Here is a 26,356-nt window from a genome sequence, read left to right on the forward strand (position 1 = left end):
GGTAATTATTGGTGCATATGCACCTGGGCATGAGAAGAAAGATCAGGAGAGGCAAGTGTTTTGGGAGCAGCTGAGTGAGTGTGTTAGTAGTTTTGATGCACAAGACTGGGTTATAGTGATGGGTGATTTGAATGCAAAAGTGAGTAATGTGGCAGTTGAGGGAATAATTGGTGTACATGGGGTGTTCAGTGTTGTAAATGGAAATGGTGAACAGCTTGTAGATTTATGTGCTGAAAAAGGACTGGTGATTGGGAATACCTGGTTTAAAAAGAGAAATATACATAAGTATACGTATGTAAGTAGGAGAGATGGCCAGAGAGCATTATTGGATTACGTGTTAATTGATAGGCGCGCAAGAGAGACTTTTGGATGTTAATGTGCTGAGAGGTGCAACTGGAGGGATGTCTGATCATTATCTTGTGGAGGCGAAGGTGAAGATTTGTAGAGGTTTTCAGAAGAGAGAATGTTGGGGTGAAGAGGGTGGTGAGAGTAAGTGAGCTTGGGAAGGAGACTTGTGTGAGGAAGTACCAGTAGAGACTGAGTACGGAATGGAAAAAGGTGAGAACAAAGGACTTAAGGGGAGTGGGGGAGGAATGGGATGAATTTAAGGAAGCACTGATGGATTGCGCAAAAGATGCTTGTGGCATGAAAAGCATGGGAGGTGGGCAGATTAGAAAGGGTAGTGAGTGGTGGGATGAAGAAGTAAGACTATTGGTGAAAGAGAAGAGAGAGGCATTTGGACGATGTTTGCATGGAAATAATGCAAATGAGTGGGAGATGTATAAAAGAAAGAGGCAGGAGGTCAAGAGAAAGGTGCAAGAGGTGAAAAAGAGGGCAAATGAGAGTTGGGGCGAGAGAGTATCATTAAATTTTACGGAGAATAAAAAGATGTTTTGGAAGGAGGTAAATAAAGTGCATAAGACGAGGGAACAAATGGGAACTTCATTGAAGGGGGCTAATTGGGAGGTGATAACAAGTAGTGGTGATGTGAGAAGGAGATGGAGTGAGTATTTTGAAGGTTTGCTGAATGTGTTTGATGATAGAGTGGCAGATATGTGGTGTTTTGGTCGAGATGGTGTGCAAAGTGAGAGGGTTAGGGAAAATGATTTGGTAAACAGAGAAGAGGTAGTAAAAGCTCTGCGGAAGATGAAAGCCGGCAAGGCAGCGGGTTTGGATGGTATTTCAGTGGAATCTATTAAAAAAGTGGGTGACTGTATTGTTGACTGGTTGGTAAGGTTATTTAATGTATGTATGACTCATGGTGAAGTGCCTGAGGATTGGCGGAATGCTTGCATAGTGCCATTGTACAAAGACAAAGGGGATAAGAGTGAGTGCTCAAATCACAGAGGTATAAGTTTGTTGATTATTTCTGGGAAATTATATGGGAGGATATTGACTGAGAGGGTGAAGGTATGTACAGAGCATCAGATTGGGGAAGAGCAGTGTGGTTTCAGAAGTGGTAGAGGATGTGTGGATCAGGTGTTTGCTTTGAAGAATGATTGTGAGAAATACTTAGAATAGCAAATGGATCTGTATGTAGCATTTACGGATCTGGAGAAGGCATATGATAGAGTTGACAAAGATGCTCTGTGGAAGGTTTGTATGCTGCAGGGGTTTCTAATGTCACCATGGCTGTTTAATTTGTTTGTGAATGTGATGCGGAGGGAGGTAAATCAAGGTTTTTAGACAAAGGAGCAAGAATGGTCTCTGTAAGGGGGGCCTGGGAAGTCAGTCAGATGTCATTTGCCGATGACACAGCACTGGTGGCAGATTCGAGTGAAAAGCTGCAGAAGTTGGTGACTAAATGTGGGAGGGTGTGTGAAAGCAGGAAGCTGAGAGTAAATATGGATGAAATCAAGGTTATTAGGTTTAGCAGGACACAGGGACAAATTTGCTGGGGCATGTTTGAATGGAAAAAATTTGGGAAGTGAAGTGTTTTAGATACATGGGAGTGGACATGGCAGCAAATGGAACCATGGAAGCAGAAGTGAGTCATGGGGTGAGTGAGGTGGTGAAGATCTTAGAGCACTGATGAGAAATATATAGAATGAGAGGTCATTATCTGGGAGGGCAAAAAATGGATTTGTTTGAAGGTACAGTAATCCCAATGATGGATGAAAGTGTTGGAAATGAAAAGCCTTAGGGCACTATAAGGTGTCAAGAGATTTGATTGAGTAATAAAAGGGTAAGAGAGAGAGATTTGGTAATAAATAGTGTGTGGTTGACAGAGTTGAAGAGGGTGTGCTGAAACAGTTTACACATATGGAGAACATGAGTGAGGAGAGGTTGAAAAAGAGGATATATATATGCCAGAAGTATGGGAAAAGAAGGGGGACACCAAACTAGACATGGAAGGATGTTGTGTGAACATGCATGAGAGTGAAAGGCGTGCATGGGATAGAGTGAACTAGAATGATGTGGTATACAGAGGTCATCATGCTATCAGCAGAGTCAACTAGGGCATGTGAAGCAACTGGGAGAAACTATGGAAAGGTCTGTTGGGTATGGTTGTGTTGTCTGTTTCTGATACTACCTTAACACAGAAAATGGCAGACACCTATGGAAAAGGAATTCCTTTATTCTTATGATGTATAGAATATTCTTTTCCCCTAATAACAAAATTATCTTAATTTTTTAGGTATTATTTTTATTCATCATGCATTTCTAATGATGTTGCATGAAAATATATTTCCATTTGTATCGCACCCACTGGCAAAATGTTTTGGATTTGTATCCCACTCACTGGCATTCTCGTGTAATGATAAAACCTTCTGCGCTGAGTGGTCAGTCCAACCTTGGTTTGTGATGGTTCCTTCTGCCTGTGAAGTATATGTAGCCATTTCCACGTCTTACAAGAATTAGGAAAAAACGACACTCGGAGGAGTATAGGACATAACAGTTTAAACATACAGCTTAATCCTTCCTCTGATCAACTTTAAACTCTGAATTAATGCAACCTTTACCTTTGGTAGATGGACCTTGAAATGACTGAACACTAAACCTGGTTAACTATGCACAAGACCTTTGTATCAGTTGGTCAGTATTCGTGTCACAAGATAATCTCAGTTGCAAAAACAATCGAGGACCATGAGAGGTTGACTCAAAGTGTGAAAATGTTTTGTTTGAGTAGCTTGGATTTCCAAGTAACAATGGAGCTGCATTAACTGAAAAGGTCTACTAGGCATGTGTTTCTCCAAGCATGTGCTAATTTTTAAGCAATGTCAGGTACAGAAAATATCCCATCACAAAGTTCTTATAGCATGTATTTTTTAAGTAATGTCAGGTGCAGAAAATGTCCCATCACAAAGTTGTTATCACTTATTTGCCTAGTCCCTTTCACAATTAAGACACTTACCTAGTCCTTCTCCAAGGCCTAAAATAACCCTTGCACAAATTAGAGCAGGGAGATATGAAGCAGCCAAAGGTGTGGCTACAGTCGAAAGGGACCATAATAACACAGCAAAACACAAAACTCTTCGCCCACCATAGCTGTTAACAGCATTTGCTCCTATGATCTGAAAATAAAAATACACTAGAGTTAATTCTAGGAGATATAATGGCAAATTTTACTAACCTATTCAATAAATACAACAGATTGAAAAATCATTGCTGAATTATCCATTTTTTTTTTTCTTTTGCTTTGTCGCTGTCTCCCGCGTTTGCGAGGTAGCGCAAGGAAACAGACGAAAGAAATGGCCCAACCCACCCCCATACACATGTATATACATACACGTCCACACATGCAAATATACATACCTACACAGCTTTCCATGGTTTACCCCAGACGCTTCACATGTCCTCATTCAATCCACTGACAGCACGTCAACCCCGGTATACCACATCGATCCAATTCACTCTATTCCTTGCCCTCCTTTCACCCTCCTGCATGTTCAGGCCCCGATCACACAAAATCTTCTTCACTCCATCTTTCCACCTCCAATTTGGTCTCCCACTTCTCGTTCCCTCCACCTCCGACACATATATCCTCTTGGTCAATCTTTCCTCACTCATTCTCTCCATGTGCCCAAACCATTTCAAAACACCCTCTTCTGCTCTCTCAACTATGCTCTTTTTATTTCCACACATCTCTCTTACCCTTACGTTACTTACTCGATCAAACCACCTCACACCACACATTGTCCTCAAACATCTCATTTCCAGCACATCCATCCTCCTGCACACAACTCTATCCATAGCCCACGCCTCGCAACCATACAACATTGTTGGAACCACTATTCCTTCAAACATACCCATTTTTGCTTTCTGAGATAATGTTCTCGACTTCCACACATTTTTCAAGGCTCCCAGGATTTTTGCCCCCTCCCCCACCCTATGATCCACTTCCGCTTCCGCTGACAGATCCATTCCCAGGTATCTAAAACACTCTACTTCCTCCAGTTTTTCTCCATTCAAACTTACCTCCCAATTGACTTGACCCTCAACCCTACTGTACCTAATAACCTTGCTCTTATTCACATTTACTCTGAACTTACTTCTTTCACACACTTTACCAAACTCAGTCACCAGCTTCTGCAGTTTCTCACATGAATCAGCCACCAGCGCTGTATCATCAGCGAACAACAACTGACTCACTTCCCAAGCTCTCTCATCCACAACAGACTTCATACTTGCCCCTCTTTCCAAAACTCTTGCATTCACCTCCCTAACAACCCCATCCATAAACAAATTAAACAACCATGGAGACATCACACACCCCTGCCGCAAACCTACATTCACTGAGAACCAATCACTTTCCTCTCTTCCTACACGTACACATGCCTTACATCCTCGATAAAAACTTTTCACTGCTTCTAACAACTTGCCTCCCACACCATATGTTCTTAAGACCTTCCACAGAGCATCTCTATCAACTCTATCATATGCCTTCTCCAGATCCATAAATACTACATACAAATCCATTTGCTTTTCTAAGTATTTCTCACATACATTCTTCAAAGCAAACACCTGATCCACACATCCTCTACCACTTCTGAAACCACACTGCTCTTCCCCAATCTGATGCTCTGTACATGCCTTCACCCTCTCAATCAATACCCTCCCATATAATTTACCAGGAATACTCAACAAACTTATACCTCTGAAATTTGAGCACTCACTCTTATCCCCTTTGCCTTTGTACAATGGCACTATGCACGCATTCCGCCAATCCTCAGGCACCTCACCATGAGTCATACATACATTAAATAACCTTACCAACCAGTCAATAATACAGTCACCCCCTTTTTCAATAAATTCCACTGCAATACCATCCAAACATGCTGCCTTGCCGGCTTTCATCTTCCGCAAAGCTTTTACAACCTCTTCTCTGTTTACCAAATCATTTTCCCTAACCCTCTCACTTTGCACACCACCTCGACCAAAACACCCTATATCTGCCACTCTATCATCAAACTTCCCGCGCGTTTCTCGCGTGTTGTGGGGGGGGACTAGAGGGGACGGGAGCAGGGGGCCAGAAATCCTTCCCTCCTTGTATTTTTAACTTTCTAAAATGGGAAACAGAATTATCCATATATGTATATATATTCTGAAAAGTGGTAGAGGATGTGTGGATCAGGTGTTTGCTGATGTGAGAAATACTCAGAAAAGCAAATGGATTTGTATGTAGCATTTATGGATCTGGAGAAGGCATATGATAGAGTTGATAGAGATGCTCTGTGGAAGGTATTAAGAATATATGGGGTGGGAGGCAAGTTGTTAGAAGCAGTGAAAAGTTTTTATCGAGGATGTAAGGCATGTGTACGTGTAGGAAGAGAGGAAAGTGATTGGTTCTCTGAATGTAGGTTTGCTGCAGGGGTGTGTGATGTCTCCATGGTTGTTTAATTTGTTTATAGATGGGGTTGTTAGGGAGGTGAATGCAAGAGTTTTGGAAAGAGGGGCAAGTATGAAGTCTGTTGTGGATGAGAGAGCTTGGGAAGTGAGTCAGTTGTTGTTCGCTGATGATACAGTGCTGGTGGCTGATTCATGTGAGAAACTGCAGAAGCTGGTAACTGAGTTTGGTAAAGTGTGTGAATGAAGAAAGTTAAGAGTAAATGTGAATAAGAGCAAGGTTATTAGGTACAGTAGGGTTGAGGGTCAAGTCAATTGGGAGGTAAGTTTGAGTGGAGAAAAACTGGAGGAAGTGAAGTGTTTTAGATATCTGGGAGTGGATCTGGCAGCGGGTGGAACCATGGAAGCGGAAGTGAATCATAGGGTGGGGGAGGGGGCGAAAATTCTGGGAGCCTTGAAGAATGTTTGGAAGTCGAGAACATTATCTCGGAAAACAAAAATGGGTATGTTTGAAGGAATAGTGGTTCCAACAATGTTGTATGGTTGCGAGGCATGGGATATGGATAGAGTTGTGCACAGGAGGGTGGATGTGCTGGAAATGAGATGTTTGAGGACAATATGTGGTGTGAGGTGGTTTGATCGAGTAAGCAATGTAAGGTTAAGAGAGATGTGTGGAAATAAAAAGAGTGTGGTTGAGAGAGCAGAAGAGGGTGTTTTGAAATGGTTTGGTCACATGGAGAGAATGAGTGAGGAAAGATTGACCAAGAGGATATATGTGTCAGAGGTGGAGGGAACGATGAGAAGTGGGAGACCAACTTGGAGGTGGAAAGATGGAGTGAAAAAGATTTTGAGTGATTAGGGCCTGAACATGCAGGAGGGTGAAAGGCGTGCAAGGAATAGAGTGAATTGGATCGATGTGGTATACCAGGGTCGATGTGCTGTCAATGGACTGAACCAGGGCATGTGAAGCATCTGGGGTAAACCATGGAAAGTTCTGTGGGGCCTGGATGTGGAAAGGGAGCTGTGGTTTCAGTGAATTATTACATGGCAGCTAGAGACTGAGTGTGAACGAATGGGGCATTTGTTGTCTTTTCCTAGTGCTACCTCGCACACATGAGGGGGGAAGGGGGTTGTTATTCCATGTGTGGCGAGGTGGCGATGGGAATGAATAAAGGCAGACTATGAATTATGTACATGTGTATATATGTATATGTCTGTGTGTGTATATATATATGTGTACATTGAGATGTATAGGTATGTATATTTGCATGTGTGGACGTGTATGTGTGTATGTGGGTGGGTTGGGCCATTTTTTTGTCTGTTTCCTTGCGCTATCTCGCTAATGCGGGAGACAGCGACAAAGCAAAATAAAAAAAAAATCATTCTGAAAAGTTTTTAACTCTTTAATGAGGAAGATCCTGAGTTTTCATTTAAATGAGTGTAAATTGAGTATCCCTTTGAGGATTGCTACCCACTAAAGTGGTAAATAAATAGCATGTCATAATACCTCTATTTTTCTTACTTTTATACTTGTTCATTGTTTCCCATGTTACCAAGGTAGTGCCAGGAACAGGCAAAGAAAAAGGCCTCATTTGTTCAAACCCACTCTCTAGTTGTCATGTGTAATGCACTGAAACCACAGTCCCCATTCATCACCAGGCTCCATAGGCCTTTCCTTGTTCCTCCCACCTGCTTAATATGCATCATATAAAAAAATTGATATTAGGTCTAGGTCACCTAATTCAGTATTTAAGCAATAACTAAGATGATGTTTGAATTATTCAGTAAATCTGTTTGTTGCTTTTTTCATTTTCTGATTATAAGCTATAACTATGAAATAATTTTCAAATGATATTACACACGATGCATATGTCTGAAGGTACTGTAGCCCCAACATTATTATATGAATGCAAGATATGAGCTATAATTATGACTGGGCAGAGAAGGGTGGATGTATTGGAAATGAAATATATGAGGACAATTCTTGGTGAAAGGTTGTGTGATTAAGTAATAAAACAGTAAGAGAGAAAGGCATGGTAAATGAAAAAAAGTGTGGTTAAGAGCTAAGAGGCTGTGCTGAAATGGTTTGGACATATGGAGAGAAAGAGTGAGGAAATGTTGACAAAGAAGACATATGTGTCAGATGTGGAGGAAACAAGGAGAACAGGGAGACAAAACTGAAGATGGAAGGACACTGAAAAAGATAATAAGTGATTGGGGCCTGAATAAGAAGCTAAAGGCATTCAAGGGATAAAGTGAATTGGAACAATGTGGTATACAAAGGGTAGACATCCTGTGCACGGACTGAACCAGGGCATGTGAAGTGTCCAGGATAAACCATGGAAAAGTCTGTAAAGCCTGGTTGTGGATAGGGAGCTTTGGTTTTGGTGCATTACACATGACAAATAGAGAATGGATGTGAGCGGATGCAGCCTTCTTTGTCTGTTCCTGGCACTTGCTAAGTAATGTAGGAAAAAGTGATCAAATATGACTGATGTATACAAGTCAATCAAGATACAAACAAATACAACCAACAAAAATAGAGGCTAAAGAAACACCAATAAAATTTGTCCACATGCAAACCTGAGAAACAAAGACAGAAAGGGGAAAACATCTAAAGGTGACTTGTTTCTTTGTGCAAGAAAGTGAAGAAACTAGAACTTGCTTCCAAGTTAAAGACTCAACCCCCATGAAAGTTGAATAAGGGTGGATGCAAAACCTTCCAGAAAATTTTCATAACAATTCAGAAATACGAAATGTAACACCATAATTCTCATCACAGAGACTTAATCTAAAGAAATCAACAATAGCAACAACAACAAATATTTATATATTTTTTATTATACATAGTAGCTGTCTCCTGCATTAGCAAGGTAGCACAAGGAAACAGATGAAAGAATGACCCAGCCCACCCACATACACATGTATATACATAAACGCCCACACATGCACATATACATACCTATACATTTCAACGTATACATACATATACATACACGGACATATACATATATACAAATGTATATATTCATACTTGCTACCTTCATCCACTCCCGTCGCCAGTCCCCCCGTGAATGCATGCAAGGTAGCGCTAGGAAAGACAACAAAGGCCACATTCATTCACACTCAGTCTCTAGCTGTCATGTGCAATGCACCCAAACCACAGCTCCCTCTCCACATCCAGGCCCCACAAAACTTTCCATGGTTTACCCCTGATGCTTCACATGCCCTGGTTCAATCCAATGACAGCACGTCGACCCAGGTATACCACATCATTCCAATTCACTCTAATCCTTGCATGCCTTTCACCCTCCTGTATGTTCAGGCCCTGATTGTTCAAAATCTTTTTCACTCCATCCTTCCACCTCGGTTTTGGTCTCCCGCTTCTCCTTGTACCCCCCACCTCTCACACATATATCCTCTTTGTCAATCTTTCCTCACTCATTCTCTCTATGAGTCCAAACCATTTCAACACATCCTCTTCTGCTCTCTCAACCACACTCTTTTTATTACCATACAGAAGAGTGGTTTGGGAATGTCTTGGGAGTAAAGTCAGGGGTTAGTGAGAGGACAAGAGCAAGGGAAGGAGTAGCAGTACTCCTGAAACAGGAGTTGTGGGAGTACGTGATAGAATGTAAGAAAGTAAATTCCCGATTAATATGGGTAAAACTGAAAGTTGATGGAGAGAGATGGGTGATTATTGGTGCATATGCACCTGGGCATGAGAAGAAAGATCATGAGAGGCAAGTGTTTTGGGAGCAGCTGAATGAGTGTGTTAGTGGTTTTGATGCACGAGACCGGGTTATAGTGATGGGTGATTTGAATGCAAAGGTGAGTAATGTGGCAGTTGAGGGAATAATTGGTGTACATGGGGTGTTCAGTGTTGTAAATGGAAATGGTGAAGAGCTTGTAGATTTATGTGCTGAAAAAGGACTGATGATTGGGAATACCTGGTTTAAAAAGCGAGATATACATAAGTATACTTATGTAAGTAGGAGAGATGGCCAGAGAGCGTTATTGGATTACGTGTTAATTGACAGGCGCGCGAAAGAGAGACTTTTGGATGTTAATGTGCTGAGAGGTGCAACTGGAGGGATGTCTGATCATTATCTTGTGGAGGCTAAGGTGAAGATTTGTATGGGTTTTCAGAAAAGAAGAGTGAATGTTGGGGTGAAGAGGGTGGTGAGAGTAAGTGAGCTTGAGAAGGAGACTTGTGTGAGGAAGTACCAGGAGAGACTGAGTACAGAATGGAAAAAGGTGAGAACAATGGAAGTAAGGGGAGTGGGGGAGGAATGGGATGTATTTAGAGAATCAGTGATGGATTGTGCAAAAGATGCTTGTGGCATGAGAAGAGTGGGAGGTGGGTTGATTAGAAAGGGTAGTGAGTGGTGGGATGAAGAAGTAAGAGTATTAGTGAAAGAGAAGAGAGAGGCATTTGGACGATTTTTGCAGGGAAAAAATGCAGTTGAGTGGGAGATGTATAAAAGAAAGAGACAGGAGGTCAAGAGAAAGGTGCAAGAGGTGAAAAAAAGGGCAAATGAGAGTTGGGGTGAGAGAGTATCATTAAATTTTAGGGAGAATAAAAAGATGTTCTGGAAGGAGGTAAATAAAGTGCGTAAGACAAGGGAGCAAATGGGAACTTCAGTGAAGGGTGCAAATGGGGAGGTGATAACAAGTAGTGGTGATGTGAGAAGGAGATGGAGTGAGTATTTTGAAGGTTTGTTGAATGTGTTTGATGATAGAGTGGCAGATATAGGGTGTTTTGGTCAAGGTGGTGTGCAAAGTGAGAGGGTTAGGGAAAATGATTTGGTAAACAGAGAAGAGGTAGTAAAAGCTTTGCGGAAGATGAAAGCCGGCAAGGCAGCAGGTTTGGATGGTATTGCAGTGGAATTTATTAAAAAAGGGGGTGACTGTATTGTTGACTGGTTGGTAAGGCTATTTAATGTATGTATGACTCACGGTGAGGTGCCTGAGGATTGGCGGAATGCGTGCATAGTGCCATTGTACAAAGGCAAAGGGGATAAGAGCGAGTGCTCAAATTACAGAGGTATAAGTTTGTTGAGTATTCCTGGTAAATTATATGGGAGGGTATTGATTGAGAGGGTGAAGGCATGTACAGAGCATCAGATTGGGGAAGAGCAGTGTGGTTTCAGAAGTGGTAGAGGATGTGTGGATCAGGTGTTTGCTTTGAAGAATGCATGTGAGTAATACTTGGAAAAGCAAATGGATTTGTATGTAGCATTTATGGATCTGGAGAAGGCATATGATAGAGTTGATAGAGATGCTCTGTGGAAGGTATTAAGAATATATGGTGTGGGAGGCAAGTTGTTAGAAGCAGTGAAAAGTTTTTATCGAGGATGTAAGGCATGTGTACGTGTAGGAAGAGAGGAAAGTGATTGGTTCTCAGTGAATGTAGGTTTGCGGCAGGGGTGTGTGATGTCTCCATGGTTGTTTAATTTGTTTATGGATGGGGTTGTTAGGGAGGTGAATGCAAGAGTTTTGGAAAGAGGGGCAAGTATGAAGTCTGTTGGGGATGAGAGAGCTTGGGAAGTGAGTCAGTTGTTGTTCGCTGATGATACAGCGCTGGTGGCTGATTCATGTGAGAAACTGCAGAAGCTGGTGACTGAGTTTGGTAAAGTGTGTGAAAGAAGAAAGTTAAGAGTAAATGTGAATAAGAGCAAGGTTATTAGGTACAGTAGGGTTGAGGGTCAAGTCAATTGGGAGGTGAGTTTGAATGGAGAAAAACTGGAGGAAGTGAAGTGTTTTAGATATCTGGGAGTGGATCTGGCAGCGGATGGAACCATGGAAGCGGAAGTGGATCATAGGGTGGGGGAGGGGGCGAAAATTCTAGGAGCCTTGAAGAATGTGTGGAAGTCGAGAACATTATCTCGGAAAGCAAAAATGGGTATGTTTGAAGGAATAGTGGTTCCAATAATGTTGTATGGTTGCAAGGCGTGGGCTATGGATAGAGTTGTGCGCAGGAGGATGGATGTGCTGGAAATGAGATGTTTGAGGACAATGTGTGGTGTGAGGTGGTTTGATCGAGTAAGTAACGTAAGGGTAAGAGAGATGTGTGGAAATAAAAAGAGCGTGGTTGAGAGAGCAGAAGAGGGTGTTTTGAAATGGTTTGGGCACATGGAGAGAATGAGTGAGGAAAGATTGACCAAGAGGATATATGTGTCGGAGGTGGAGGGAACGAGGAGAAGAGGGAGACCAAATTGGAGGTGGAAAGATGGAGTGAAAAAGATTTTGTGTGATCGGGGCCTGAACATGCAGGAGGGTGAAAGGAGGGCAAGGAATAGAGTGAATTGGAGCGATGTGGTATACCGGGGTTGACGTGCTGTCAGTGGATTGAATCGGGGCATGTGAAGCGTCTGGGGTAAACCATGGAAAACTGTGTAGGTATGTATATTTGCGTGTGTGGACGTATGTATATACATGTGCATGGGGGTGGGTTGGGCCATTTCTTTCGTCTGTTTCCTTGCGCTACCTCGCAAACGCGGGAGACCGGCAAAAAAAAAAAAAAAAAAAAAAAAAAATCTCTCTTACCCTTTCATTATTTACTCAATCAAACCACCTCACACTAAATACTATCCCAAACATTTCATTTCCAACACATCCACCCTCCTCAGCACAACACTATCTATTGCCCATGCCTCACAACCATATATAACATTGTTGGAACTACTATATATATATTTATTTATTTTTTATCATACTTAATCGCCGTCTCCCGCGTCAGCAAGGTAGCACAAGGAAACAAACAAGGAATGGCCCAACCCACCCACATAAACATGTATATACATAACCACCCATACATGCACATATACGTGCATATACATTCCAACGTATACATACATATACATACAGTGACTGAGTTTGGTAAAGTGTGTGAAAGAAGAAAGTTAAGAGTAAATGTGAATAAGAGCAAGGTTATTAGGTACAGTAGGGTTGAGGGTCAAGTCAATTGGGAGGTAAGTTTGAATAGAGAAAAACTGGAGGAAGTAAAGTGTTTTAGATATCTGGGAGTGGATCTGGCAGCGGATGGAACCATGGAAGCGGAAGTGGATCATAGGGTGGGGGACGGGGAGAAAATCCTGGGAGCCTTGAAGAATGTGTGGAAGTCGAGAACATTATCTCAGAAAGCAAAAATGGGTATGTTTGAAGGAATATTGGTTCCAACAATGTTGTATGGCTGCGAGGCGTGGGCTATGGATAGAGTTGTGCGCAGGAGGATGGATGTGCTGGAAATGAGATGTTTGAGGACAATGTGTGGTGTGAGGTGGTTTGATCGAGTAAGTAACGTAAGGGTAAGAGAGATGTGTGGAAATAAAAAGAGCGTGGTTGAAGGAGCAGAAGAGGGTGTTTTGAAATGGTTTGGGCACATGGAGAGAATGAGTGAGGAAAGATTGACCAAGAGGATATATGTGTCGGAGGTGGAGGGAACGAGGAGAAGTGGGAGACCAAATTGGAGGTGGAAAGATGGAGTGAAAAAGATTTTGTGTGATCGGGGCCTGAACATGCACGAGGGTGAAAGGAGGGCAAGGAATAGAGTGAATTGGATCGATGTGGTATACCGGTGTTGACGTGCTGTCAGTGGATTGAATCAGGGCATGTGAAGTGTCTGGGGTAAACCATGGAAAGCTGTGTATGTATGTATATTTGCATGTGTGGAGGTATGTATATACATGTGTATGGGGGTGGGTTGGGCCATTTCTTTTGTCTGTTTCCTTGCGCACCTCGCAAACGCGGGAGACAGCAACAAAGCAAAAAAATATATATATATATATATATATATATATATATATATATATATATATATATATATATATATATATATATACATATATTTTTTTTTTTTTTTTTTTTGCCGCTGTCTCCCGCGTTTGCGAGGTAGCGCAAGGAAACAGACGAAAGAAATGGCATATGATAGAGTTGATAGAGATGCTCTGTGGAAGGTATTAAGAATATTTGGTGTGGGAGGCAAGTTGTTAGAAGCAGTGAAAAGTTTTTATCGAGGATGTAAGGCATGTGTACGTGTAGGAAGAGAGGAAAGTGATTGGTTCTCAGTGAATGTAGGTTTGCGGCAGGGGTGTGTGATGTCTCCATGGTTGTTTAATTTGTTTATGGATGGGGTTGTTAGGGAGGTGAATGCAAGAGTTTTGGAAAGAGGGGCAAGTATGAAGTCTGTTGGGGATGAGAGAGCTTGGGAAGTGAGTCAGTTGTTGTTCGCTGATGATATATATATTTATATATATATATATATATATATATATATATATATATATATATATATATATATATATATATATATATATATATATATATATATATATTTTGATGCACGAGACCGGGTCATAGTGATGGGTGATTTGAATGCAAAGGTGAGTAATGTGGCAGTTGAGGGAATAATTGGTATACATGGGGTGTTCAGTGTTGTAAATGGAAATGGTGAAGAGCTTGTAGATTTATGTGCTGAAAAAGGACTGATGATTGGGAATACCTGGTTTAAAAAGCGAGATATACATAAGTATACTTATGTAAGTAGGAGAGATGGCCAGAGAGCGTTATTGGATTACGTGTTAATTGACAGGCGTGCGAAAGAGAGACTTTTGGATGTTAATATGCTGAGAGGTGCAACTGCAGGGATGTCTGATCATTATCTTGTGGAGGCTAAGGTGAAGATTTGTATGGGTTTTCAGAAAAGAAGAGTGAATGTTGGGGTGAAGAGGGTGGTGAGAGTAAGTGAGCTTGAGAAGGAGACCTGTGTGAGGAAGTACCAGGAGAGACTGAGTACAGAATGGAAAAAGGTGAGAACAATGGAAGTAAGGGGAGTGGGGGAGGAATGGGATGTATTTAGGGAATCAGTGATGGATTGCGCAAAAGATGCTTGTGGCATGAGAAGAGTGGGAGGTGGGTTGATTAGAAAGGGTAGTGAGTGGTGGGATGAAGAAGTAAGAGTATTAGTGAAAGAGAAGAGAGAGGCATTTGGACAATTTTTGCAGGGAAAAAATGCAATTGAGTGGGAGATGTATAAAAGAAAGAGACAGGAGGTCAAGAGAAAGGTGCAAGAGGTGAAAAAAAGGGCAAATGAGAGTTGGGGTGAGAGAGTATCATTAAATTTTAGGGAGAATAAAAAGATGTTCTGGAAGGAGGTAAATAAAGTGCGTAAGACAAGGGAGCAAATGGGAACTTCAGTGAAGGGCGCAAATGGGGAGGTGATAACAAGTAGTGGTGATGTGAGAAGGAGATGGAGTGAGTATTTTGAAGGTTTGTTGAATGTGTTTGATGATAGAGTGGCAGATATAGGGTGTTTTGGTCGAGGTGGTGTGCAAAGTGAGAGGGTTAGGGAAAATGATTTGGTAAACAGAGAAGAGGTAGTGAAAGCTTTGCGGAAGATGAAAGCCGGCAAGGCAGCAGGTTTGGATGGTATTGCAGTGGAATTTATTAAAAAAGGGGGTGACTGTATTGTTGACTGGTTGGTAAGGTTATTCAATGTATGTATGACTCATGGTGAGGTGCCTGAGGATTGGCGGAATGCGTGCATAGTGCCATTGTACAAAGGCAAAGGGGATAAGAGTGAGTGCTCAAATTACAGAGGTATAAGTTTGTTGAGTATTCCTGGTAAATTATATGGGAGGGTATTGATTGAGAGGGTGAAGGCATGTACAGAGCATCAGATTGGGGAAGAGCAGTGTGGTTTCAGAAGTGGTAGAGGATGTGTGGATCAGGTGTTTGCTTTGAAGAATGTATGCGAGAAATACTTAGAAAAGCAAATGGATTTGTATGTAGCATTTATGGATCTGGAGAAGGCATATATGATAGAGTTGATAGAGATGCTCTGTGGAAGGTATTAAGAATATATGGTGTGGGAGGCAAGTTGTTAGAAGCAGTGAAAAGTTTTTATCGAGGATGTAAGGCATGTGTACGTGTAGGAAGAGAGGAAAGTGATTGGTTCTCAGTGAATGTAGGTTTGCGGCAGGGGTGTGTGATGTCTCCATGGTTGTTTAATTTGTTTATGGATGGGGTTGTTAGGGAGGTAAATGCAAGAGTCCTGGAAAGAGGGGCAAGTATGAAGTCTGTTGGGGATGAGAGAGCTTGGGAAGTGAGTCAGTTGTTGTTCGCTGATGATACAGCGCTGGTGGCTGATTCATGTGAGAAACTGCAGAAGCTGGTGACTGAGTTTGGTAAAGTGTGTGAAAGAAGAAAGTTAAGAGTAAATGTGAATAAGAGCAAGGTTATTAGGTACAGTAGGGTTGAGGGTCAAGTCAATTGGGAGGTAAGTTTGAATAGAGAAAAACTGGAGGAAGTAAAGTGTTTTAGATATCTGGGAGTGGATCTGGCAGCGGATGGAACCATGGAAGCGGAAGTGGATCATAGGGTGGGGGACGGGGAGAAAATCCTGGGAGCCTTGAAGAATGTGTGGAAGTCGAGAACATTATCTCAGAAAGCAAAAATGGGTATGTTTGAAGGAATATTGGTTCCAACAATGTTGTATGGCTGCGAGGCGTGGGCTATGGATAGAGTTGTGCGCAGGAGGATGGATGTGCTGGAAATGAGATGTTTGAGGACAATGTGTGGTGTGAGGTGGTTTGATCGAGTAAGTAACGTAAGGGTAAGAGAGATGTGTGGAAATAAAAAGAGCGTGGTTGAAGGAGCAGAAGAGGGTGTTTTGAAATGGTTTGGGCACATGGAGAGAATGAGTGAGGAAAGATTGACCAAGAGGATATATGTGTCGGAGGTGGAGGGAACGAGGAGAAGTGGGAGACCAAATTGGAGGTGGAAAGATGGAGTGAAAAAGATTTTGTGTGATCGGGGCCTGAACATGCACGAGGGTGAAAGGAGGGCAAGGAATAGAGTGAATTGGATCGATGTGGTATACCGGTGTTGACGTGCTGTCAGTGGATTGAATCAGGGCATGTGAAGTGTCTGGGGTAAACCATGGAAAGCTGTGTATGTATGTATATTTGCATGTGTGGAGGTATGTATATACATGTGTATGGGGGTGGGTTGGGCCATTTCTTTTGTCTGTTTCCTTGCGCACCTCGCAAACGCGGGAGACAGCAACAAAGCAAAAAAAAAAAAATATATATATATATATATATATATATATATATATATATATATATATATATATACATATATTTTTTTTTTTTTTTTTTTTGCCGCTGTCTCCCGCGTTTGCGAGGTAGCGCAAGGAAACAGACGAAAGAAATGGCATATGATAGAGTTGATAGAGATGCTCTGTGGAAGGTATTAAGAATATTTGGTGTGGGAGGCAAGTTGTTAGAAGCAGTGAAAAGTTTTTATCGAGGATGTAAGGCATGTGTACGTGTAGGAAGAGAGGAAAGTGATTGGTTCTCAGTGAATGTAGGTTTGCGGCAGGGGTGTGTGATGTCTCCATGGTTGTTTAATTTGTTTATGGATGGGGTTGTTAGGGAGGTGAATGCAAGAGTTTTGGAAAGAGGGGCAAGTATGAAGTCTGTTGGGGATGAGAGAGCTTGGGAAGTGAGTCAGTTGTTGTTCGCTGATGATATATATATTTATATATATATATATATATATATATATATATATATATATATATATATATATATATATATATATATATATATATATATATATATTTTGATGCACGAGACCGGGTCATAGTGATGGGTGATTTGAATGCAAAGGTGAGTAATGTGGCAGTTGAGGGAATAATTGGTATACATGGGGTGTTCAGTGTTGTAAATGGAAATGGTGAAGAGCTTGTAGATTTATGTGCTGAAAAAGGACTGATGATTGGGAATACCTGGTTTAAAAAGCGAGATATACATAAGTATACTTATGTAAGTAGGAGAGATGGCCAGAGAGCGTTATTGGATTACGTGTTAATTGACAGGCGTGCGAAAGAGAGACTTTTGGATGTTAATATGCTGAGATGTGCAACTGGAGGGATGTCTGATCATTATCTTGTGGAGGCTAAGGTGAAGATTTGTATGGGTTTTCAGAAAAGAAGAGTGAATGTTGGGGTGAAGAGGGTGGTGAGAGTAAGTGAGCTTGAGAAGGAGACCTGTGTGAGGAAGTACCAGGAGAGACTGAGTACAGAATGGAAAAAGGTGAGAACAATGGAAGTAAGGGGAGTGGGGGAGGAATGGGATGTATTTAGGGAATCAGTGATGGATTGCGCAAAAGATGCTTGTGGCATGAGAAGAGTGGGAGGTGGGTTGATTAGAAAGGGTAGTGAGTGGTGGGATGAAGAAGTAAGAGTATTAGTGAAAGAGAAGAGAGAGGCATTTGGACAATTTTTGCAGGGAAAAAATGCAATTGAGTGGGAGATGTATAAAAGAAAGAGACAGGAGGTCAAGAGAAAGGTGCAAGAGGTGAAAAAAAGGGCAAATGAGAGTTGGGGTGAGAGAGTATCATTAAATTTTAGGGAGAATAAAAAGATGTTCTGGAAGGAGGTAAATAAAGTGCGTAAGACAAGGGAGCAAATGGGAACTTCAGTGAAGGGCGCAAATGGGGAGGTGATAACAAGTAGTGGTGATGTGAGAAGGAGATGGAGTGAGTATTTTGAAGGTTTGTTGAATGTGTTTGATGATAGAGTGGCAGATATAGGGTGTTTTGGTCGAGGTGGTGTGCAAAGTGAGAGGGTTAGGGAAAATGATTTGGTAAACAGAGAAGAGGTAGTGAAAGCTTTGCGGAAGATGAAAGCCGGCAAGGCAGCAGGTTTGGATGGTATTGCAGTGGAATTTATTAAAAAAGGGGGTGACTGTATTGTTGACTGGTTGGTAAGGTTATTCAATGTATGTATGACTCATGGTGAGGTGCCTGAGGATTGGCGGAATGCGTGCATAGTGCCATTGTACAAAGGCAAAGGGGATAAGAGTGAGTGCTCAAATTACAGAGGTATAAGTTTGTTGAGTATTCCTGGTAAATTATATGGGAGGGTATTGATTGAGAGGGTGAAGGCATGTACAGAGCATCAGATTGGGGAAGAGCAGTGTGGTTTCAGAAGTGGTAGAGGATGTGTGGATCAGGTGTTTGCTTTGAAGAATGTATGCGAGAAATACTTAGAAAAGCAAATGGATTTGTATGTAGCATTTATGGATCTGGAGAAGGCATATATGATAGAGTTGATAGAGATGCTCTGTGGAAGGTATTAAGAATATATGGTGTGGGAGGCAAGTTGTTAGAAGCAGTGAAAAGTTTTTATCGAGGATGTAAGGCATGTGTACGTGTAGGAAGAGAGGAAAGTGATTGGTTCTCAGTGAATGTAGGTTTGCGGCAGGGGTGTGTGATGTCTCCATGGTTGTTTAATTTGTTTATGGATGGGGTTGTTAGGGAGGTAAATGCAAGAGTCCTGGAAAGAGGGGCAAGTATGAAGTCTGTTGGGGATGAGAGAGCTTGGGAAGTGAGTCAGTTGTTGTTCGCTGATGATACAGCGCTGGTGGCTGATTCATGTGAGAAACTGCAGAAGCTGGTGACTGAGTTTGGTAAAGTGTGTGGAAGAAGAAAGTTAAGAGTAAATGTGAATAAGAGCAAGGTTATTAGGTACAGTAGGGTTGAGGGTCAAGTCAATTGGGAGGTGAGTTTGAATGGAGAAAAACTGGAGGAAGTGAAGTGTTTTAGATATCTGGGAGTGGATCTGGCAGCGGATGGAACCATGGAAGCGGAAGTGGATCATAGGGTGGGGGAGGGGGCGAAAATTCTGGGGGCCTTGAAGAATGTGTGGAAGTCGAGAACATTATCTCGGAAAGCAAAAATGGGTATGTTTGAAGGAATAGTGGTTCCAACAATGTTGTATGGTTGCGAGGCGTGGGCTATGGATAGAGTTGTGCGCAGGAGGATGGATGTGCTGGAAATGAGATGTTTGAGGACAATGTGTGGTGTGAGGTGGTTTGATCGAGTGAGTAACGTAAGGGTAAGAGAGATGTGTGGAAATAAAAAGAGCGTGGTTGAGAGAGCAGAAGAGGGTGTTTTGAAGTGGTTTGGGCACATGGAGAGGATGAGTGAGGAAAGATTGACCAAGAGGATATATGTGTCGGAGGTGGAGGGAACAAGGAGAAGAGGGAGACCAAATTGGAGGTGGAAAGATGGAGTGAAAAAGATTTTGTGTGATCGGGGCCTGAACATGCAGGAGGGTGAAAGGAGGGCAAGGAATAGAGTGAATTGGAGCGATGTGGTATACCGGGGTTGACGTGCTGTCAGTGGATTGAATCAAGGCATGTGAGGCGTCTGGGGTAAGCTATGGAAAGCTGTGTAGGTATGTATAATAGCGTGTGTGGACGTATGTATATACATGTGTATGGGGGGGGTTGGGCCATTTCTTTCGTCTGTTTCCTTGCGCTACCTCACAAACGCGGGAGACAGCGACAAAGTATAATAAATTTTTTTTTTTTTTTTTTTATACTTTGTCGCTGTCTCCCGCGTTTGCGGGGTAGCGCAAGGAAACAGACGAAAGAAATGGCCCAACCCCCCCCCATACACATGTACATACACACGTCCACACACGCAAATATACATACCTACACAGCTTTCCATGGTTTACCCCAGACGCTTCACATGCCCTGATTCAATCCACTGACAGCACGTCAACCCCTGTATACCACATCGCTCCAATTCACTCTATTCCTTGCCCTCCTTTCACCCTCCTGCATGTTCAGGCCCCGATCACACAAAATCTTTTTCACTCCATCTTTCCACCTCCAATTTGGTCTCCCTCTTCTCCTCGTTCCCTCCACCTCCGACACATATATCCTCTTGGTCAATCTTTCCTCACTCATTCTCTCCATGTGCCCAAACCATTTCAAAACACCCTCTTCTGCTCTCTCAACCACGCTCTTTTTATTTCCACACATCTCTCTTACCCTTACGTTACTTACTCGATCAAAGCACCTCACACCACACATTTTCCTCAAACATCTCATTTCCAGCACATCCATCCTCCTGCGCACATCTCTATCCATAGCCCACGCCTCGCAACCATACAACATTGTTGGAACCACTATTCCTTCAAACATACCCATTTTTGCTTTCCGAGATAATGTTCTCGACTTCCACACATTCTTCAAGGCTCCCAAAATTTTCGCCCCCTCCCCCACCCTATGATCCACTTCCGCTTCCATGGTTCCATCCGCTGACAGATCCACTCCCAGATATCTAAAACACTTCACTTCCTCCAGTTTTTCTCCATTCAAACTCACCTCCCAATTGACTTGACCCTCACCCCTACTGTACCTAATAACCTTGCTCTTATTCACATTTACTCTTAACTTTCTTCTTCCACACACTTTACCAAACTCAGTCACCAGCTTCTGCAGTTTCTCACATGAATCAGCCACCAGCGCTGTATCATCAGCGAACAACAACTGACTCACTTCCCAAGCTCTCTCATCCCCAACAGACTTCATACTTGCCCCTCTTTCCAGGACTCTTGCATTTACCTCCCTAACAACCCCATCCATAAACAAATTAAACAACCATGGAGACATCACACACCCCTGCCGCAAACCTACATTCACTGAGAACCAATCACTTTCCTCTCTTCCTACACGTACACATGCCTTACATCCTCGATAAAAACTTTTCACTGCTTCTAACAACTTGCCTCCCACACCATATATTCTTAATACCTTCCACAGAGCATCTCTATCAACTCTATCATATGCCTTCTCCAGATCCATAAATGCTACATACAAATCCATTTGCTTTTCTAAGTATTTCTCACATACATTCTTCAAAGCAAACACCTGATCCACACATCCTCTACCACTTCTGAAACCGCACTGCTCTTCCCCAATCTGATGCTCTGTACATGCCTTCACCCTCTCAATCAATACCCTCCCATATAATTTACCAGGAATACTCAACAAACTTATACCTCTGTAATTTGAGCACTCACTCTTATCCCCTTTGCCTTTGTACAATGGCACTATGCACGCATTCCGCCAATCCTCAGGCACCTCACCATGAGTCATACATACATTAAATAACCTTACCAACCAGTCAACAATACAGTCACCCCCTTTTTTAATAAATTCCACTGCAATACCATCCAAACCTGCTGCCTTGCCGGCTTTCATCTTCCGCAAAGCTTTTACTACCTCTTCTCTGTTTACCAAATCATTTTCCCTAATATATATATATATATATATATATATATATATATATATATATATATATATATATATATATATATATATATATATATATATATCCTCATCCTCATATATATATGAGGATGTTTCCTCAGAGGCCCAGTCCTCTGTTCTTAACGCTACCTCGCTGATGCGGGAAATGGCGAATAGTATGAAAAAAAAAAAATATATATATATATATATATATATATATATATATATATATATACACATGTACATATTCATACTTGCTGGATTCATCCATTCCCATTGCCACCCCGCCACACATGAAATAGTATCCCCCCTCCAGCGAGGTAGCGTCAAGAAAAGAAAAAAGGCCACATTTGTTCACACTCAGTCACTAGCTATCATGTAATGCACCGAAACCACAGTTCCCTTTCCACATCCAGGCCTAACACACCTTTCCATGGTTTACCCCAGATGTTTCACATATACCCCTGGTATACCTCATTGTTCCAATTCACTCTATTCCTTGCATGCCTTTCACCCCCCAGTATGTTCAAGCCCCGATTGCTCAAAATCTTTTCACCCCATCCTTGCACCTCCAATTTGGTCTACTTCTCCTCATTCCCTCCACCTCTGACACATATATATTCTATGTCAATCTTTCCTCACTCATTCTCTCCATGTGACCAAACCATTTCAATACACCCTCTTCTGCTCACTCAACCACACTCTTTTTATTACCACACATCTCTCTTACCCATTCATTACTTACTCTATCAAACCACCTCACACCACATATTGTCCTCAAACATTTCATTTCCAACACATCCACCCTCCTCTGCACAACCCTATCTATAGCCTATGCCTTGCAACCAATTAACATTGTTGGAACCACTATTCTTTCAAACATACCCATTTTTGCTCTCCGAGACAATGTTCTTGCCTTCCACACATTCTTCAACGCTCCCAGAACCTTCACCTCCTCCCCCACCCTGTGACTTACTTCTGCTTCCGTGGTTCCATCCACTGCTAATTCCACTCCAAAGATATATAAAACACTTCACCATTTTTTCTCCATTCAACCTTACCTTCCATTTAACTTGTGCCTCAACCCTACTGAACCTAATAACCTTGCTCTTATTCACATTTACTTTCAACATTCCTCTTTTACACACTTTACCAAACTCAGTCGCCAACCTCTGCAGTTTCTCACCCAAATCAGCTACCAGTGCTGTATCATCAGTGAACAAAAACTGACTCATTCCCAAGCCCTCTTATCCACAACAGACTGCATACTTGCCCCTCTTCCCAAAACTCTTGCGTACATCTCCCTAACCACCCCATCCATAAACAAGTTAAACAACCATGAAGACATCATGCACCCCTACCGCAAACTAACATTCACTGGGAACCAATCACTTTCCTCTCTTCCTACTCGCACAGATGCCTTACATCCTTGGTAAAAACTTTTTACTGCTTCTAGCAACTAACCTCCCACACCACATACTCTTAAAACCTTCCTCAAAGCATATCTATATGCCTTCTCCAGATTCATATATGCTACATACAAATCCATCTGTTTTTCTAAGTATTTCTCACATACACTGAACAGTCACCTTTATCCCCTTTGCCTCTGTACAATGGCACTATGCATTCATTCCACCAATCCTCAGGCATTTCATCATGATCTATACATACAATGAGTATCCCTACCAACCAATCAACAACACAGTCACCGCCCTTTTTTAATAAACTCCACTCCAGTACCATCAAAACCCGCCACGTTGCTGGCTCTCATCTTCCACAAAGCTTTCACTACCTCTTCTCTTTACCAAACCATTCTCCCTGACCCTCTCACTTCGCACACCACCCCGACTAAAACATCCCACATCTGCCACTCTATCATCAAACACATTTAACAAACCTTCAAAATACTCACTCCATCTCCTCACTTCATCACTACATGTTATTACCTCCCCACTTGCCCCCTTCACCGATGTTCCCATTTGTTCTCTTGTCTTATGTACGTTATTTACCTCCTTCCAAAATATCATCTTGTTCTTCCTAAAATTTAATGATACTCACTCACCCCCAACTTTCATTTGCCCTCTTTTTAACCCTTGCACCTTTCTCTTGACCTCCTGCCACTTTCTTTAATATATCTCCCAATAATTTGAACTACTTCCCTCTCAGTATTGTCCAAAAGCCTTTCTTCTTTTTCTCTTTCACTAACAACTTTACTTCTTCATCCCACCACTCACTACTCTTTGCAATCTTCCCACCTCCCACCTTTCTCATACCATATGCATTCTTTACACAAGCCATCACTGCTTCCCTAAATGTATCCCATTCTTTACCCACTCCCCTCACGTGATTTGCTCTCACCTTTTGCCATTCTACACTCAATCTCTCTCGGTACTTCCCCACACAAGTCTCCTTTCCTGGCTCACTTACTCTTACCACTCTCTTCTCAACATTCTCTTTTCTTCTTTAACAACCTCTACAAATCTTCACCTACACCTCCACAAGATAGTGATCAGGCATCCTTTTAGCTGCCCCTTTCAGCACATTTAAACCCAAAAGTCTCTCTTTTTAACATGCCTATCAATTGATGTGTAATCCAATAATACCCTCTGACCATCTCTCCTTTCCTATCTCTCCTATCTCTCTTTTTGAACCAGGTATTCCCAATCATGTCTTTTTTCAGCAAACAAATCCACAAGCTCTTCACCATTTCTATTTACAACACCAAATACTCCATGTACACCTATTATACCCTCAACTGCCACATTACTCACCTTTGCATTTAAATACAGCCATTACTAAAACCCGGTCTCGTGCATCAAAGCTGCTGACACACTCACTCAGCTGCTCCCAAAACACTTGCCTCTCATGATCCTTCTTCTCATGACCAGGTGCATAGGAACCAATAATCACCCATCTCTCTCCAGGCACTTTCAGTTTTACACACATCAATCTAGAGTTTGCTTTCCTACCCTCTATCACATACTCCCACAACTCCTGCTTCAGGAGTAGTGGTACTTCTTCCTTAGCTCTTGTTCTCTCACCAACCCTTGACTTTACTCCCAAGATTTTTCCAAACCACTCTTCCCTTTTATGCCCATGTATATGTATGTATATGCACTCGTGTAAGGGCATTTATCTATATATATGTGTATATGAGTGGATGGGCCATTCTTCGTCTGTTTCCTGGCGCTGCTTTGCTGACCCAGGAAACAGTGAAGTATAATAATAATAATAATAATAATAATAATAATAATAATAATAATAATAATAATGATAATATAATTATCAATTTATTATACTAATTGCCATTTCCTGCATCAGTGAGGTAGCACCAGGAAACAGATTAACAAAGACCCATCCACACATATACAGAGATACCTATATATATACATACACACACATACGCGTGCATATACTTACAAATACATAACAATATATACAATATATACATTGTTTATCAATGGGGTGGTTAGGGAGGTGAATGCAAGAGTTTTGGAGATAGGGGTAGGTAATGGTCTGTTCTGGATGAGAGGGCTTGAGAAGTGAGTCAGATGTTGCTTGTTGATTATATAGCGCTGGTGGCTGATTCGGGTAAGAAACTGCAAGAGTTGGTGATTGAGTTTGGTAAAGTGTGTCAAAGAAGAAAGTTGAGAGAAAATGTGAATATGAGCAAGCCTATTGGTTTCAGTAGGGTTGTGGGACAAGCTAATTGGGAGGTAAGAGTGAATGAAGTAAAACTGGAGGAAGTGAAATGTTTTAGATATCTGGGAGTGGACTTAGCAGCGGATGTAACTGTGGAAGTGGAAGTTAGTCGCACGGTGGGGGTGGGGGGCGAAGGTTCTGGGAGTGTGGAAGGCGAGAGCAAAAATGGGTATGTTTGAAGGAATAGTGGTTCCAGCAATGTTATATGGTTTCGAGGCATGGGCTATAGATAGGGTTGTGCGGAGGAGGGTGGATGTGTGGGAAATGAAATGTTTGAGGACAATGTGTGGTGTGAGGTGGTTTGATCGAGTAAGAAATGAAAGGGTAAGAGAAATGTGTGGTAATAAAAAGTGTGGTTGAGAGAGCAGAAGAGGGTGTGTTGAAATGGTTTGGACACATGAAGAGAATGCGTGAGGAAAGATTGACAAAGAGGATATATGTGTCAGAGGTGAAGGGAACAAGGAGAATCGGGAGACAAAATTGGAAGTGGAAGAATGGAGTGAAAAAGATTTTGAGCGATCGGGTCCTGAACATACAGGAGGGTGAAAGGCATGCAAGGAATAGAGTGAATTGGAACAATGTGGTATACCAGGGTTGATGTGCTGTCAATGGATTGAACCAGGACATGTAAAGCATCTGGGGTAAACCATGGAGAGGTCTGTGGGGCCTGGATATGGAAAGGGAGCTGTGGTTCTGGTGTATTACATATGACAGCTAGAGACTGAGTGTGAACGAATGTGGCTTTTTTTGTA

General features: G+C 42.0%; 1 protein-coding gene across 2 annotated transcripts in view; it reads right to left on the minus strand.

Moving 5' to 3' along the window:
- LOC139762047 (uncharacterized) overlaps nt 1-26,356 on the minus strand; it is a 149,520-nt gene that overhangs the window by 95,829 nt on the left and 27,335 nt on the right. For both annotated transcript variants that reach the window (XM_071686818.1, XM_071686823.1), the window contains exon 3: nt 3,356-3,515. In XM_071686818.1, coding sequence (XP_071542919.1) covers nt 3,356-3,515 — 160 coding nt within the window. The remainder of the gene's footprint in view (nt 1-3,355; nt 3,516-26,356) is intronic.

The sequence above is a fragment of the Panulirus ornatus genome, chromosome 3 (assembly GCF_036320965.1).
Source record: "Panulirus ornatus isolate Po-2019 chromosome 3, ASM3632096v1, whole genome shotgun sequence".
In the NCBI taxonomy this organism is placed as follows: Eukaryota; Metazoa; Arthropoda; class Malacostraca; order Decapoda; family Palinuridae; genus Panulirus; species Panulirus ornatus.